The following is an 18762-nucleotide window of genomic DNA, read 5'->3' on the forward strand; positions in this document are numbered from 1 at the left end:
GTATTTTTATATCGGAGACGTGTGACTTTGTTCCAGCTCGACTTGTTCATGTCTGTGTCTTTGCTTTCTGCTCCCTATGGGAGACTTCTGCTGGCTGTGTGACGGCTGCATGTGCACGTGCTGTGTCTGTGTGTGTGTGTGTGTGTGTGTGTGTGTGTGTGTGTGTGTGTGTGTGTGTGTGTGTGTGTGTGTGTGTGTGTGTGTGTGTGTGTGTGTCTGTGTGTGACCTTACTGTGTCTATGTATGCACTGCATGTGTGTGCTCCCTGTCTGTTTCTTTGTGTGTGTGTGTGTCCGTCTGCACGACTCCAGGTAACGCTGTGCTGCTGCATGGCCCCGTACAGGAACCTGTGTGTGTGTGTGTGTGTGTGTGTGTGTGTGTGTGTGTGTGTGTGTGTGTGTGTGTGTGTGTGTGTGTGTGTGTGTGTGTGTGTGTGTGTGTGTGTGTGTGTGTGTGTGTGTGTGTGTGTGTGTGTGTGTGTGTGTGTGTGTGTGTTTTGCGTGTGTGTGTGTGTTTTGCACTCTCTCACTCGATGTACCTCTGCAGAAGTGAATCTCTGGTATTATCTGGCTTTCTCGTCTTGGACTCGCCGTGTGCGGCCGCTCGGCTCCACCATGATTCTTTCTCTGCTGGTCTCTTGTGATGTCATCACTTTACTCAAACTGCTGAATGTGGCGGTCATGGTGGAAGGCTTCTTCTCGTCTGTGAACGTTGACGGCTGCATGAATGGATAACGCCGCGTTCTCTGAAATGTTACCTGTACCACTTTGATCCTCCCTCCGGTGTTGAGCACTAAAAAAAACAACGCACCTTTTGAACGTTTTTCTTTTCTGTCGTTTGGTTCAATGATTGTTCTGCATGTTGGGACTGCAAACTTCTAAGTGTTGTCTTTGACTGCCATGAAGGAAATAAACTTTACAACCAACACCCAGCTGCCTCTGTGTCTGTGTGTGTGTGTGCGCGTGTGTGTGTGTGGGCGTGTGTGTGTGCGCGCGCGCGTGTGTGTGGGTGGGCGTGTGTGCGCGAGTCACTCTCGAGGAAACACCAGAAACGACTATCTCTGATTGGTCGAGCTGCTCATTCTGATCTCTGATTGGTCGTGTCGTCACGTCGAGGTCGATTCAGACATCAAGAATAAAAAAACTCAAACCACAGATTCAGACTTTCAGGTGAGCGGGGAAATGACACCGATCAGAAGTCGGACTTTAGAGGACCCTGAACGTGGTCTGCAGGTTCTGGGAGACCCTGACCGCCGAGTCAGAGAGCGCTCTCTGTGCAGCCCTAAACCTCTGTTGTTTTTAACACTGGGAGCACGCCACGCTCACTGAACACTGACAATGACGCATCTCAGCGCTGCATTCCTGCAGTGAAGTGTGGCAAGAGACTGAGCGACAGGTAGGGCGAGCGAGCACTCGGGTTTCTTTACCTTAAACACAAGAATCAGGGCACAAAGAGGATCTGAAAAACAACTTTAATGTGACATCACTACATCTCACACCCCGTCAAAATAAAATGTCCTCCTGTGTCAGATTGTCAATAAACTTTACTTCCTGGTTTCCAACATGTTCTTTCTGAATGTTCGAGTCTGTGACTTCAGTTGGAACAGCTTCTGAGGGAGGTTTGGATCTTTTGGGGGGGGGGCTTGGAGTCCAACAGCGTTTATAAACCACAATGTGGTCTAGGGAGGTCTGGTAACAGGATCCAATAACCAGACTCAGAGCTGCAGGAGGAGAAGGCTTCATCAAACTGAGTCCTTCAACCAGCAACCAAACACCAGAAGCGAAGCGGCCGTGTGTTTTTCTAAATCTTGTAATGCCCCTGTTCGCTCTGCGGGGGGCGCTGTCAGCTCTGCCCGAAGTCAGCGAAGCCCTTGGTGGCTGTGAAGGCGTCGGGCTGCAGGGGGAAGAAGTACTGCTGCGGCAGGAGGAAGGCGGCGCTCTGAGACGGCTGAGAGGTCTGGTGGAGCTGCAGCTGAGGGTGGGTGGTGACAGCTGACATCTGTGCAGACATGTAGGGGGGAGGGGGAGGGGGAGGAAGAGTCTGAGGGGGGTAGGAGGCTGAGGAGGAGACCGTGGCGTGCTGCTGCTGCTGCTGCTGACCTCCGAGAGAAAACCTCCGCATGGAGCTTCCTCCTCCGGCCGAGCTGGAGCTGGTGGTCGCTGTGCTCGACTGTCTGGACGGGGCACGGAGGCTCGGGGGCGCCGTGGTCAGGATCATGGGGATGGTTTCTCCCTGGCAGCTACGCAGGGAGAAGCGGATTGGCTGCTGGGTCGGCTGCTTGGGTCGCAGGCAGGTGCAGCAGTAGACGGCGACCAGCGAGCCGACCACGACGAAGGCGACGAAGATGCTGCCCACCATCAGGAAAGGCACGTAGATGGGCTCTGGGGGCGGAGCAAACACAAGACGGTCAGATCACAAACACGGGAAGCTGCGAGACATCAGGAAGTGAAGACAAGAAGGAAATAAAAACTGTAACACGTTTAAATTGGTTCAATTCTTCTTATTTTATTTTGAAAATACCAACGCCACGACAAAGAGCGTTTATGTGTGTGTGTGTGTGTCTCTGTGTGTCTCTGTGTGTGTGTGTGTGTGTGTCTCTCTGTGTGTGTGTGTGTGTGTGTGTCTCTGTGTGTGTGTGTCTGTGTGTGTGTGTGTGTGTGTCTCTGTGTGTGTGTGTGTGTGTGTGTGTCTGTGTGTGTGTGTGTGTGTGCGTGTGTCTCTGTGTGTGTGTGTGTGTGTGTGTCTCTGTGTGTGTGTGTCTGTGTATGTGTGTGTGTGTCTGTGTGTGTGTGTCTCTCTGTGTGTGTGTGTGTGTGTGTGTGTCTCTGTGTGTGTGTGTGTGTGTCTCTGTGTGTCTCTGTGTGTGTGTGTGTGTGTCTGTGTGTGTGTCTCTGTGTGTGTGTGTGTGTGTCTGTGTGTGTCTCTGTGTGTCTCTGTGTGTCTCTGTGTTTGTCTCTGTGTGTGTCTCTCTGTGTCTGTGTGTGTCTCTCTGTGTCTGTGTGTGTGTGTGTGTGTGTGTGTGTCTCTGTGTGTGTGTGTGTGTGTCTCTGTGTGTGTGTGTCTCTGTGTGTGTGCCTCTGTGAGTGTGTGTCTCTCTGTGTGTGTATCTCTCTGTGTGTCTGTGTGTGTGTGTGTGTGTGTGTGTGTCTCTGTGTGTGTGTGTGTGTGTGTCTCTGTGTGTGTGTCTCTGTGTGTGTGTCTCTGTGTGTGTGTGTGTGTGTGTCTCTGTGTGTGTGTGTCTCTGTGTGTGTGCCTCTGTGTCTGTGTGTGTGTGTCTCTCTGTGTGTGTATCTCTCTGTCTCTCTGTGTGTGTCTCTATGTGTGTGTGTCTGTGTGTGTGTGTGTCTGTGTGTGTGTGTGTCTCTGTGTCTCTGTGTGTGTGTGTGTCTCTGTCTCTGTGTGTGTGTCTCTGTGTGTGTGTGTGTCTCTGTGTGTGTGTGTGTCTGTATGTGTGTGTGTCTGTGTGTGTGTGTGTGTGTGTGTTTGTGTCTGTGTGTGTGTGTCTCTGTGTGTGTGTGTCTCTGTGTGTGTGTGTCTGTGTGTGTGTGTGTCTGTGTGTGTGTGTGTGTGTGTGTCTCTGTGTGTGTGTGTCTCTGTGTGTGTGTGTCTCTGTGTGTGTGTGTCTGTGTGTGTGTGTCTGTGTGTGTGTGTCTCTGTGTGTGTGTGTCTGTGTGTGTGTGTCTGTGTGTGTCTCTGTGTGTGTGTGTCTCTGTGTGTGTGTGTCTCTGTGTGTGTGTGTGTCTCTGTGTGTCTGTGTGTGTGTGTGTGTGTGTGTGTGTCTCTGTGTGTGTGTGTGTCTGTGTGTGTGTGTGTGTGTGTCTCTGTGTGTGTGTGTCTCTGTGTGTGTGTGTCTCTGTGTGTGTGTGTGTCTGTGTGTGTGTGTGTGTGTCTCTGTGTGTGTGTGTGTGTGTGTGTGTGTGTGTGTGTGTGTGTGTGTGTCTCTGTGTGTGTGTGTGTGTGTCTCTGTGTGTGTGTGTGTGTGTGTGTGTGTGTGTGTGTGTGTGTCTCTGTGTGTGTGTGTCTCTGTGTGTGTGTGTCTCTGTGTGTGTGTGTCTGTGTGTGTGTGTGACCTGTTCAGGATCGATGTCTAACAGTAAATTGTTCTTCTTTTTAAATTGTGGTTCCAGCAGCTCTAAACGTTCTGAATGATGAACAAGGAGAACATTGTAATAAAACATGGCGGTGCTATTGTGGTCCAGGACAAAAATCTTTACATCAGGGGCGCTGGTGGTGCAGTGATTAGTGCGCGCGCCCCATGTATGGAGGCTGTCGTCTGAAGCGGGCGGCCCGGGTTCACATCCCACCTGTGGCCTCTTTCCCACATGTCATTCCCCACTCTCTCTCTCTCTCTCCCTCCCTGATTTCCAACTCTATCCACTGCCCTATCTCTCCATTAAAGGCACAAAAAGCCCAAAAATAAATCTTTAAAAAAAATAAAATAATAATGTTTACATCAGTTTTTATGAAGTGATCACAGCGGTTCTTTACTGGCTTTAAGACTCTAGATTGATTACTTCCTGTTTTGGGTTGTTGTTTGTGATGTACCTCATTATTGAGGAAGCTCATGAGGGTTGGGTGTTGTTGTGGGTTGTTAGAAGGAGACTCCCTCTACTGTGATGGAGGAGTGCCCATCTTGGACAAAGTATAAATTGATTACACCTGTGGATGTTTTGCAATTAAAATACAAAATTTGGAGTGCTGTCCTTATCGTTTTTCTTGTTCAAATATTTTTCGGGATTCAGCACCCAGTTGTTTTTGGTTGAAAGTGAGTTGAGCATGTTTTTTGTCTAAAAGAAACTCTCATCAACAGGTGAAACTCTCCTTTATCAACAGGTTAAACTCTCCTTCATACACAGGTGAAACTCTCATTTATCGACAGGTGAAACTCTCCTTTATACACAGGTGAAACTCTCCTTCATACACAGGTGAAACTCTCATTTATCGACAGGTGAAACTCTCCTTTATCGACAGGTTAAACTCTCTTTTATAGACAGGTGAAACTCTCATTTATCGACAGGTGAAACTCTCATTTATCAACAGGTTAAACTCTCCTTCATACACAGGTGAAACTCTCCTTTATCAACAGGTGAAACTCTCATTTATCGACAGGTGAAACTCTCCTTTATCAACAGGTTAAACACTCCTTCATACACAGGTGAAACTCTCATTTATCGACAGGTGAAACTCTCCTTTATACACAGGTGAAACTCTCCTTCATACACAGGTGAAACTCTCCTTTATCAACAGGTGAAACTCTCATTTATCGACAGGTGAAACTCTCCTTTATCAACAGGTTAAACTCTCCTTCATACACAGGTAAAACTCTCATTTATCGACAGGTGAAACTCTCCTTTATACACAGGTGAAACTCTCCTTTATCAACAGGTTAAACTCTCCTTTATACACAGGTGAAACTCTCCTTTATCAACAGGTTAAACTCTCATTTATCGACAGGTGAAACTCTCCTTTATCAACAGGTTAAACTCTCCTTTATACACAGGTGAAACTCTCCTTATACACAGGTGAAACTCTCCTTCATCAACAGGTGAAACTCATTTATCGACAGGTGAAACTCTCCTTTATCAACAGGTGAAACTCTCCTTCATACACAGGTGAAACTCTCCTTCATCGACAGGTGAAACACCTTTATCGACAGGTGAAACTCTCCTTTATCAACAGGTGAAACTCTCCTTTATACACAGGTGAAACTCTCCTTTATCAACAGGTTAAACTCTCCTTTATACACAGGTGAAACTCTCCTTTATCAACAGGTTAAACTCTCATTTATCGACAGGTGAAACTCTCCTTTATCAACAGGTTAAACTCTCCTTTATACACAGGTGAAACTCTCCTTATACACAGGTGAAACTCTCCTTCATACACAGGTGAAACTCTCATTAATCGACAGGTGAAACTCATTTATCGACAGGTGAAACTCTCCTTTATCAACAGGTGAAACTCTCCTTCATACACAGGTGAAACTCTCCTTCATCGACAGGTGAAACACCTTTATCGACAGGTGAAACTCTCCTTTATCAACAGGTGAAACTCTCCTTTATCAACAGGTGAAACTCCTTTATCAACAGGTGAAACTCTCCTTTATCAACAGGTGAAACTCCTTTATCAACAGGTGAAACTCTCCTTTACCAACAGGTGAAACTCCTTTATCAACAGGTGAAACTCTCCTTTATCAACAGGTGAAACTCTCCTTTATTAACAGGTGAAACTCTCCTTTATCAACAGGTGAAACTCTCCTTCATCAACAGGTGAAACTCCTTTATCAACAGGTGAAACTCTCCTTTATCAACAGGTGAAACTCCTTTATCAACAGGTGAAACTCTCCTTTATTAACAGGTGAAACTCTCCTTTATAAACAGGTGAAACTCTCCTTTATCAACAGGTGAAACTCTCCTTTATCAACAGGTGAAACTCTCCTTCATCAACAGGTGAAACTCCTTTATCAACAGGTGAAACTCTCCTTTATTAACAGGTGAAACTCTCCTTTATCAACAGGTGAAACTCCTTTATCAACAGGTGAAACTCTCCTTTATCAACAGGTGAAACTCTCCTTTATCAACAGGTGAAACTCTCCTTCATACACAGGTGAAACTCTCATTAATCGACAGGTGAAACTCTCCTTCATCAACAGGTGAAACTCCTTTATCAACAGGTGAAACTCTCCTTTATTAACAGGTGAAACTCTCCTTTATTAACAGGTGAAACTCTCCTTTATCAACAGGTGAAACTCTCCTTTATCAACAGGTGAAACTCTCCTTCATCAACAGGTGAAACTCCTTTATCAACAGGTGAAACTCTCCTTTATTAACAGGTGAAACTCTCCTTCATCAACAGGTGAAACTCTCCTTTATCAACAGGTGAAACTCCTTTATCAACAGGTGAAACTCTCCTTTATCAACAGGTGAAACTCTCCTTTATCAACAGGTGAAACTCTCCTTCATCAACAGGTGAAACTCCTTTATCAACAGGTGAAACTCTCCTTCATACACAGGTGAAACTCTCCTTATACACAGGTGAAACTCTCCTTCATACACAGGTGAAACTCTCATTAATCGACAGGTGAAACTCTCCTTCATCAACAGGTGAAACTCCTTTATCAACAGGTGAAACTCTCCTTTATCAACAGGTGAAACTCTCCTTTATCAACAGGTGAAACTCCTTTATCAACAGGTGAAACTCTCCTTTATTAACAGGTGAAACTCTCCTTTATCAACAGGTGAAACTCTCCTTCATCAACAGGTGAAACTCCTTTATCAACAGGTGAAACTCTCCTTTATCAACAGGTGAAACTCTCCTTATACACAGGTGAAACTCTCCTTCATACACAGGTGAAACTCTCATTAATCGACAGGTGAAACTCATTTATCGACAGGTGAAACTCTCCTTTATCAACAGGTGAAACTCTCCTTCATCAACAGGTGAAACTCCTTTATCAACAGGTGAAACTCTCCTTTATCAACAGGTGAAACTCCTTCATCAACAGGTGAAACTCTCCTTTATTAACAGGTGAAACTCTCCTTTATTAACAGGTGAAACTCTCCTTTATCAACAGGTGAAACTCTCCTTTATCAACAGGTGAAACTCTCCTTCATCAACAGGTGAAACTCCTTTATCAACAGGTGAAACTCTCCTTTATTAACAGGTGAAACTCTCCTTCATCAACAGGTGAAACTCTCCTTTATCAACAGGTGAAACTCCTTTATCAACAGGTGAAACTCTCCTTTATCAACAGGTGAAACTCTCCTTTATCAACAGGTGAAACTCTCCTTCATCAACAGGTGAAACTCCTTTATCAACAGGTGAAACTCTCCTTTATACACAGGTGAAACTCTCCTTCATACACAGGTGAAACTCTCATTAATCGACAGGTGAAACTCATTTATCGACAGGTGAAACTCTCCTTTATCAACAGGTGAAACTCTCCTTCATACACAGGTGAAACTCTCCTTCATCGACAGGTGAAACTCCTTTATCGACAGGTGAAACTCCTTTATCGACAGGTGAAACTCTCCTTTATCAACAGGTGAAACTCTCCTTCATACACAGGTGAAACTCTCCTTCATCGACAGGTGAAACTCCTTTATCGACAGGTGAAACTCTCCTTTATCGACAGGTGAAACTCTCCTTTATACACAGGTGAAACTCTCCTTCATACACAGGTGAAACTCTCCTTCATCGACAGGTGAAACTCCTTTATCGACAGGTGAAACTCCTTTATCGACAGGTGAAACTCTCCTTTATCGACAGGTGAAACTCTCCTTCATACACAGGTGAAACTCTCCTTCATCGACAGGTGAAACTCCTTTATCGACAGGTGAAACTCTCCTTTATCGACAGGTGAAACTCTCCTTTATACACAGGTGAAACTCTCCTTTGCCGACAGGTGAAACTCTCCTTTGCCGACAGGTGAAACTCCTTTATCGACAGGTGAAACTCCTTTATCGACAGGTGAAACTCTCCTTCATCGACAGGTGAAACTCTCCTTTATCGACAGGTGAAACTCTCCTTTATCAACAGGTGAAACTCTCCTTTACCAACAGGTGAAACTCCTTTATCAACAGGTGAAACTCCTTTATCAACAGGTGAAACTCTCCTTTATCAACAGGTGAAACTCCTTTATTAACAGGTGAAACTCTCCTTTATCAACAGGTGAAACTCTCCATCAACAGGTGAAACTCCTTTATCAACAGGTGAAACTCTCCTTCATCAACAGGTGAAACTCTCCTTTATCAACAGGTGAAACTCCTTTATCAACAGGTGAAACTCTCCTTTATTAACAGGTGAAACTCTCCTTTATCAACAGGTGAAACTCTCCTTCATCAACAGGTGAAACTCCTTTATGAACAGGTGAAACTCTCCTTTATCAACAGGTGAAACTCCTTTATCAACAGGTGAAACTCTCCTTCATCAACAGGTGAAACTCTCCTTTATCAACAGGTGAAACTCTCTTTTATAGACAGGTGAAACTCTCATTTATCAACAGGTTAAACTCTCCTTCATACACAGGTGAAACTCTCATTTATCAACAGGTGAAACTCTCATTTATCGACAGGTGAAACTCTCATTTATCAACAGGTTAAACTCTCATTTATCAACAGGTTAAACTCTCCTTCATACACAGGTGAAACTCTCATTTATCGACAGGTGAAACTCTCCTTTATACACAGGTGAAACTCTCCTTTATCAACAGGTTAAACTCTCCTTTATACACAGGTGAAACTCTCCTTCATACACAGGTGAAACTCTCCTTTATCAACAGGTGAAACTCTCCTTCATACACAGGTGAAACTCTCCTTCATCGACAGGTGAAACTCCTTTATCGACAGGTGAAACTCTCCTTTATACACAGGTGAAACTCTCCTTTGCCGACAGGTGAAACTCTCCTTTGCCGACAGGTGAAACTCCTTTATCGACAGGTGAAACTCCTTTATCGACAGGTGAAACTCTCCTTCATCAACAGATGAAACTCTCCTTTATCAACAGGTGAAACTCTCCTTTATCAACAGGTGAAACTCTCCTTTATTAACAGGTGAAACTCTCCTTCATCAACAGGTGAAACTCTCCTTTATTAACAGGTGAAACTCTCCTTCATCAACAGGTGAAACTCTCCTTCATCAACAGGTGAAACTCTCCTTCATACACAGGTGAAACTCTCCTTATACACAGGTGAAACTCTCCTTATACACAGGTGAAACTCTCCTTCATACACAGGTGAAACTCTCATTAATCGACAGGTGAAACTCTCCTTCATCAACAGGTGAAACTCCTTTATCAACAGGTGAAACTCTCCTTTATCAACAGGTGAAACTCTCCTTTATCAACAGGTGAAACTCTCCTTTATTAACAGGTGAAACTCTCCTTCATACACAGGTGAAACTCTCCTTATACACAGGTGAAACTCTCCTTATACACAGGTGAAACTCTCCTTCATACACAGGTGAAACTCTCATTAATCGACAGGTGAAACTCTCCTTCATCAACAGGTGAAACTCCTTTATCAACAGGTGAAACTCTCCTTTATCAACAGGTGAAACTCTCCTTTATCAACAGGTGAAACTCTCCTTTATTAACAGGTGAAACTCTCCTTTATCAACAGGTGAAACTCTCCTTCATCAACAGGTGAAACTCCTTTATCAACAGGTGAAACTCTCCTTTATCAACAGGTGAAACTCTCCTTATACACAGGTGAAACTCTCCTTCATACACAGGTGAAACTCTCATTAATCGACAGGTGAAACTCATTTATCGACAGGTGAAACTCTCCTTTATCAACAGGTGAAACTCTCCTTCATCAACAGGTGAAACTCCTTTATCAACAGGTGAAACTCTCCTTTATCAACAGGTGAAACTCCTTCATCAACAGGTGAAACTCTCCTTTATTAACAGGTGAAACTCTCCTTTATTAACAGGTGAAACTCTCCTTTATCAACAGGTGAAACTCTCCTTTATCAACAGGTGAAACTCTCCTTCATCAACAGGTGAAACTCTCCTTTATCAACAGGTGAAACTCTCCTTTATTAACAGGTGAAACTCTCCTTCATCAACAGGTGAAACTCTCCTTTATCAACAGGTGAAACTCCTTTATCAACAGGTGAAACTCTCCTTTATCAACAGGTGAAACTCTCCTTTATCAACAGGTGAAACTCTCCTTCATCAACAGGTGAAACTCCTTTATCAACAGGTGAAACTCTCCTTTATACACAGGTGAAACTCTCCTTCATACACAGGTGAAACTCTCATTAATCGACAGGTGAAACTCATTTATCGACAGGTGAAACTCTCCTTTATCAACAGGTGAAACTCTCCTTCATACACAGGTGAAACTCTCCTTCATCGACAGGTGAAACTCCTTTGTCGACAGGTGAAACTCCTTTATCGACAGGTGAAACTCTCCTTTATCGACAGGTGAAACTCTCCTTCATACACAGGTGAAACTCTCCTTCATCGACAGGTGAAACTCCTTTATCGACAGGTGAAACTCTCCTTTATCGACAGGTGAAACTCTCCTTTATACACAGGTGAAACTCTCCTTTGCCGACAGGTGAAACTCTCCTTTGCCGACAGGTGAAACTCCTTTATCGACAGGTGAAACTCCTTTATCGACAGGTGAAACTCTCCTTCATCGACAGGTGAAACTCTCCTTTATCAACAGGTGAAACTCTCCTTTATCAACAGGTGAAACTCTCCTTTACCAACAGGTGAAACTCCTTTATCAACAGGTGAAACTCCTTTATCAACAGGTGAAACTCTCCTTTATCAACAGGTGAAACTCTCCTTTATCAACAGGTGAAACTCCTTTATTAACAGGTGAAACTCTCCTTTATCAACAGGTGAAACTCTCCATCAACAGGTGAAACTCCTTTATCAACAGGTGAAACTCTCCTTCATCAACAGGTGAAACTCTCCTTTATCAACAGGTGAAACTCTCCTTTGCCGACAGGTGAAACTCCTTTATCAACAGGTGAAACTCCTTTATCAACAGGTGAAACTCTCCTTCATCAACAGGTGAAACTCCTTTATCAACAGGTGAAACTCTCCTTCATCAACAGGTGAAACTCTCCTTTATCAACAGGTGAAACTCCTTTATCAACAGGTGAAACTCTCCTTTATTAACAGGTGAAACTCTCCTTTATCAACAGGTGAAACTCTCCTTCATCAACAGGTGAAACTCCTTTATCAACAGGTGAAACCCTCCTTTATCAACAGGTGAAACTCCTTTATCAACAGGTGAAACTCTCTTTTATAGACAGGTGAAACTCTCATTTATCAACAGGTTAAACTCTCCTTCATACACAGGTGAAACTCTCATTTATCAACAGGTGAAACTCTCATTTATCGACAGGTGAAACTCTCATTTATCAACAGGTTAAACTCTCCTTCATACACAGGTGAAACTCTCATTTATCGACAGGTGAAACTCTCCTTTATCAACAGGTTAAACTCTCCTTTATACACAGGTGAAACTCTCCTTCATACACAGGTGAAACTCTCCTTTATCAACAGGTGAAACTCTCCTTCATACACAGGTGAAACTCTCCTTCATCGACAGGTGAAACTCCTTTATCGACAGGTGAAACTCTCCTTTATACACAGGTGAAACTCTCCTTTGCCGACAGGTGAAACTCTCCTTTGCCGACAGGTGAAACTCCTTTATCGACAGGTGAAACTCCTTTATCAACAGGTGAAACTCTCCTTCATCAACAGATGAAACTCTCCTTTATCAACAGGTGAAACTCTCCTTTATCAACAGGTGAAACTCTCCTTTACCAACAGGTGAAACTCCTTTATCAACAGGTGAAACTCCTTTATCAACAGGTGAAACTCTCCTTTATCAACAGGTGAAACTCTCCTTTATCAACAGGTGAAACTCCTTTATTAACAGGTGAAACTCTCCTTTATCAACAGGTGAAACTCTCCATCAACAGGTGAAACTCCTTTATCAACAGGTGAAACTCTCCTTTATCAACAGGTGAAACTCTCCTTTATCAACAGGTGAAACTCTCCTTTATCAACAGGTGAAACTCTCCTTTGCCGACAGGTGAAACTCCTTTATCAACAGGTGAAACTCTCCTTTATCAACAGGTGAAACTCTCCTTTATCAACAGGTGAAACTCTCCTTCATCAACAGGTGAAACTCTCCTTTATCAACAGATGAAACTCTCCTTCATCAACAGGTGAAACTCCTTTATCAACAGGTGAAACTCTCCTTTATCAACAGGTGAAACTCTCCTTATACACAGGTGAAACTCTCCTTCATACACAGGTGAAACTCTCATTAATCGACAGGTGAAACTCATTTATCGACAGGTGAAACTCTCCTTTATCAACAGGTGAAACTCTCCTTCATACACAGGTGAAACTCTCCTTTATCGACAGGTGAAACTCTCCTTTATCGACAGGTGAAACTCTCCTTTATACACAGGTGAAACTCTCCTTTGCCGACAGGTGAAACTCTCCTTTGCCGACAGGTGAAACTCCTTTATCGACAGGTGAAACTCCTTTATCGACAGGTGAAACTCTCCTTCATCAACAGGTGAAACTCCTTTATCAACAGGTGAAACTCTCCTTCATCAACAGGTGAAACTCTCCTTTATCAACAGGTGAAACTCCTTTATCAACAGGTGAAACTCTCCTTTATTAACAGGTGAAACTCTCCTTTATCAACAGGTGAAACTCTCCTTCATCAACAGGTGAAACTCCTTTATCAACAGGTGAAACTCTCCTTTATCAACAGGTGAAACTCCTTTATCAACAGGTGAAACTCTCCTTCATCAACAGGTGAAACTCCTTTATCAACAGGTGAAACTCTCTTTTATCAACAGGTGAAACTCTCATTTATCAACAGGTTAAACTCTCCTTCATACACAGGTGAAACTCTCATTTATCAACAGGTGAAACTCTCATTTATCGACAGGTGAAACTCTCATTTATCAACAGGTTAAACTCTCCTTCATACACAGGTGAAACTCTCATTTATCGACAGGTGAAACTCTCCTTTATACACAGGTGAAACTCTCCTTTATCAACAGGTTAAACTCTCCTTTATACACAGGTGAAACTCTCCTTCATACACAGGTGAAACTCTCCTTTATCAACAGGTGAAACTCTCCTTCATACACAGGTGAAACTCTCCTTCATCGACAGGTGAAACTCCTTTATCGACAGGTGAAACTCCTTTATCAACAGGTGAAACTCTCCTTTATCAACAGGTGAAACTCTCCTTTATCAACAGGTGAAACTCCTTTATTAACAGGTGAAACTCTCCTTTATCAACAGGTGAAACTCTCCTTTATCAACAGGTGAAACTCTCCTTCATCAACAGGTGAAACTCCTTTATTAACAGGTGAAACTCTCCTTCATCAACAGGTGAAACTCCTTTATCAACAGGTGAAACTCCTTTATCAACAGGTGAAACTCTCCTTTATACACAGGTGAAACTCTCCTTTATCAACAGGTGAAACTCTCCTTCATACACAGGTGAAACTCTCCTTCATCAACAGGTTAAACTCTCCTTCATACACAGGTGAAACTCTCCTTTATCAACAGGTTAAACTCTCCTTTATCAACAGGTGAAACTCTCCTTTATCAACAGGTGAAACTCCTTCATCAACAGGTGAAACTCCTTTATCAACAGGTGAAACTCTCCTTTGCCGACAGGTGAAACTCTCCTTTATCAACAGGTGAAACTCTCCTTCATAAACAGGTGAAACTCCTTTATCAACAGGTGAAACTCTCCTTTATCAACAGGTGAAACTCTCCTTTATCAACAGGTGAAACTCTCCTTCATCAACAGGTGAAACTCCTTTATCAACAGGTGAAACTCTCCTTTATTAACAGGTGAAACTCTCCTTTATCAACAGGTGAAACTCTCCTTTATCAACAGGTGAAACTCCTTTATTAACAGGTGAAACTCTCCTTTATCAACAGGTGAAACTCTCCTTTATCAACAGGTGAAACTCCTTCATCAACAGGTGAAACTCTCCTTCATCAACAGGTGAAACTCTCCTTTATCAACAGGTGAAACTCTCCTTTATCAACAGGTGAAACTCTCCTTTGCCGACAGGTGAAACTCTCTTTAATCAACAGGTGAAACTCTCCTTTATCAACAGGTGAAACTCTCCTTTATCAACAGGTGAAACTCTCCTTTATCAACAGGTGAAACTCTCCTTCATCAACAGGTGAAACTCTCCTTTATCAACAGGTGAAACTCTCCTTTATCAACAGGTGAAACTCTCCTTTATTAACAGGTGAAACTCTCCTTTATCAACAGGTTAAACTCTCCTTCATACACAGGTGAAACTCTCATTTATCGACAGGTGAAACTCTCCTTTATACACAGGTGAAACTCTCCTTTATCAACAGGTTAAACTCTCCTTTATACACAGGTGAAACTCTCCTTCATCAACAGGTTAAACTCTCCTTCATACACAGGTGAAACTCTCCTTTATCAACAGGTTAAACTCTCCTCTATCAACAGGTGAAACTCCTTTATCAACAGGTTAAACTCTCCTTTATCAACAGGTGAAACTCTCCTTTATCAACAGGTGAAACTCCTTTATCAACAGGTGAAACTCCTTTATCAACAGGTGAAACTCTCCTTTATACACAGGTGAAACTCTCCTTTATCAACAGGTGAAACTCTCCTTCATACACAGGTGAAACTCTCCTTCATCAACAGGTTAAACTCTCCTTCATACACAGGTGAAACTCTCCTTTATCAACAGGTTAAACTCTCCTTTATCAACAGGTGAAACTCTCCTTTATCAACAGGTGAAACTCCTTCATCAACAGGTGAAACTCCTTTATCAACAGGTGAAACTCTCCTTTGCCGACAGGTGAAACTCTCCTTTATCAACAGGTGAAACTCTCCTTCATAAACAGGTGAAACTCCTTTATCAACAGGTGAAACTCTCCTTTATCAACAGGTGAAACTCTCCTTTATCAACAGGTGAAACTCTCCTTCATCAACAGGTGAAACTCCTTTATCAACAGGTGAAACTCTCCTTTATTAACAGGTGAAACTCTCCTTTATCAACAGGTGAAACTCTCCTTTATCAACAGGTGAAACTCCTTTATTAACAGGTGAAACTCTCCTTTATCAACAGGTGAAACTCTCCTTTATCAACAGGTGAAACTCCTTCATCAACAGGTGAAACTCTCCTTCATCAACAGGTGAAACTCCTTTATCAACAGGTGAAACTCTCCTTTATCAACAGGTGAAACTCTCCTTTATCAACAGGTGAAACTCTCCTTTGCCGACAGGTGAAACTCTCTTTAATCAACAGGTGAAACTCTCCTTTATCAACAGGTGAAACTCTCCTTTATCAACAGGTGAAACTCTCCTTTATCAACAGGTGAAACTCTCCTTCATCAACAGGTGAAACTCTCCTTTATCAACAGGTGAAACTCTCCTTTATCAACAGGTGAAACTCTCCTTTATTAACAGGTGAAACTCTCCTTTATCAACAGGTGAAACTCTCCTTCATACACAGGTGAAACTCTCATTTATCGACAGGTGAAACTCTCCTTTATACACAGGTGAAACTCTCCTTTATCAACAGGTTAAACTCTCCTTTATACACAGGTGAAACTCTCCTTCATCAACAGGTTAAACTCTCCTTCATACACAGGTGAAACTCTCCTTTATCAACAGGTTAAACTCTCCTTTATCAACAGGTGAAACTCCTTTATCAACAGGTTAAACTCTCCTTTATCAACAGGTGAAACTCTCCTTTATCAACAGGTGAAACTCCTTTATCAACAGGTGAAACTCCTTTATCAACAGGTGAAACTCTCCTTCATCAACAGGTGAAACTCCTTTATCAACAGGTGAAACTCTCCTTTGCCGACAGGTGAAACTCTCCTTTATCAACAGGTGAAACTCTCCTTTATCAACAGGTGAAACTCTCCTTTACCAACAGGTGAAACTCTCCTTTATCAACAGGTGAAACTCTCCTTTATCAACAGGTGAAACTCTCCTTTATCAACAGGTGAAACTCCTTTATCAACAGGTGAAACTCTCCTTCATCAACAGGTGAAACTCCTTTATCAACAGGTGAAACTCTTCTTTGCCGACAGGTGAAACTCTCCTTTATCAACAGGTGAAACTCTCCTTTATCAACAGGTGAAACTCTCCTTTATCAACAGGTGAAACTCTCCTTTATCAACAGGTGAAACTCTCCTTCATCAACAGGTGAAACTCCTTTATCAACAGGTGAAACTCTCCTTTATTAACAGGTGAAACTCTCCTTTATCAACAGGTGAAACTCTCCTTCATCAACAGGTGAAACTCCTTTATTAACAGGTGAAACTCTCCTTTATCAACAGGTGAAACTCTCCTTTATCAACAGGTGAAACTCCTTTATCAACAGGTGAAACTCTCCTTTATCAACAGGTGAAACTCTCCTTTATCAACAGGTGAAACTCTCCTTTATCAACAGGTGAAACTCCTTTATCAACAGGTGAAACTCTCCTTTATCAACAGGTGAAACTCTCCTTTATCAACAGGTGAAACTCTCCTTTATCAACAGGTGAAACTCTCCTTTATCAACAGGTGAAACTCTCCTTAATACACAGGTGAAACTCTCCTTTGCCGACAGGTGAAACTCTTTTAATACCACAGCCCGACTGATACGGGCCGATACTGATATCCAATATATCGGCCGATATCTTTCTTGGATCTGTAGAGAGATATTCACATTTATTGAGTTGATCTTCAGTTATCAAACACTTTATATTTATGATTTATAATGAAGATGAGATAGTCACTCAGCTGGAGAGTAACTGGCCATGTACGTGAATCACTGCTCGACTCTCTGCAGGGTAATGCTTGTTGTAATATAGAGCGCCCCCTGCTGGTGACAGAACTGCTAGTGTCATACAATGAAACTGAAATGTAATGATATCTGACTGGTGAGTAAATGGAGTAATATCAGAGATAAAATTAGCCGATACTGATAGTCACTGGACCTGCTGATATCGGCTGGACGATGAATCGGTCAGTTCTAATAAAAACAGAATCAAACATCAGCTGTGATTAAATATAAAAACATACTAAATATATTAAAAACACTGAATTTTGTGATTTCAGTTTGTCCTCCTGTAGCCGTGTTCAAACGCTCGTCTTCAAACCTGCAGCAGCTGACCTCTGACCTCAACAAAAACTCCTTACAGATCTGAATATGAATCATCACTGACACTCAACATGAGCGAGTCATTTCCTGTTTGGTTTTATGTGAACTTGTTTACGTGTGTACCCCCAACTAAAGGCTGACAGGTGGAGATGAACCAATCAGAACACTCGATGTTCACTATTTTAAATAAATCCATCTCATCGTATTGTTGTTGTATTTATCCACCTGCACACTCACAGTTTAACCCTCGAGGGTTCATAAGACCCACAGCTCCGTCTTTAACAGTGTGATCGCTCTTTTCTCCCAGCATGCTTTGCAGATAACATCTGCTACAGAAAAGTTTCCTCTTCCTAAGCACAACTCTCAAGTGTTTCATCATCGTCTAACCAGAAGAAGTCAACGTTCATGGAGGACAGTGCAAACAGGAAATTCATCTTTTTCTTAATTTCACCTCTAACTCACAAAACAAGTAAACTCTGTCGTCCTCTGGAGCTGAAGGAGACGTTCCTGACTGTAACACCTCTTCACTGAGTTTCTTTAACTGTGCTGCATTTCTTCAGAGAGAAACAAACAGCTGTAACCTTATCTTAGTGTTTAGTTAAAGGTCTCATATTTAAAATCCTCTTCTCCATGTTCCTCTAACTCTAACATGTGTCTCTAGTCTGTATACAAACCCCCCATGATGAGAAAAGTTCATCCTCTCTGTCTTTTGCCTGCTCCACTTTTCAGAAAATGTGTGCTCAAACAGGCCGTTTGGAGATTTTCCCTTCATGACATCACAAAGGGCAGTAGCCCCTCCCCCAGGTGGGTGACACTCCCATAGCTAGGTGTTTGTTCTGCCCTCTGAGTCTGCCTTCTCACCGTAAACAATAGGACATGGAGCGAGAAAGACAGAGACCACCCGAGCCCTTCCAGAGAGGGGGCGTGGTCAGACACAGCTCATTTACATATTTAAAGGTACAGACACAGAAACAGCCTGTTCTGAGCAGGGCTGAAATAGAGGGGTTTATAGACATGATCAAATACAGGATCAGAGTGGATTTAGAACAAGAAACTTCACACACTTGTTGAAGAGGAGCTCTGAGACTTATTTAAACTGAAGAAGAAGAGG

At 42.8% G+C, this 18762-nt stretch overlaps 1 protein-coding gene across 1 annotated transcript in view; it reads right to left on the reverse strand.

Moving 5' to 3' along the window:
- Positions 1–1457: 1457 nt before the first annotated feature.
- Positions 1458–18762, reverse strand: part of shisa3 (shisa family member 3) — an 18074-nt gene continuing 769 nt past the window's right edge. Inside the window, exon 2 of the mRNA XM_061047524.1 lies at positions 1458–2381. Within this exon, the coding sequence (XP_060903507.1) occupies positions 1843–2381 (539 nt within the window). The 3' untranslated portion in view covers positions 1458–1842. The remainder of the gene's footprint in view (positions 2382–18762) is intronic.

Source organism: Labrus mixtus, chromosome 10 (assembly GCF_963584025.1).
Source record: "Labrus mixtus chromosome 10, fLabMix1.1, whole genome shotgun sequence".
NCBI classification, from domain to species: Eukaryota; Metazoa; Chordata; class Actinopteri; order Labriformes; family Labridae; genus Labrus; species Labrus mixtus.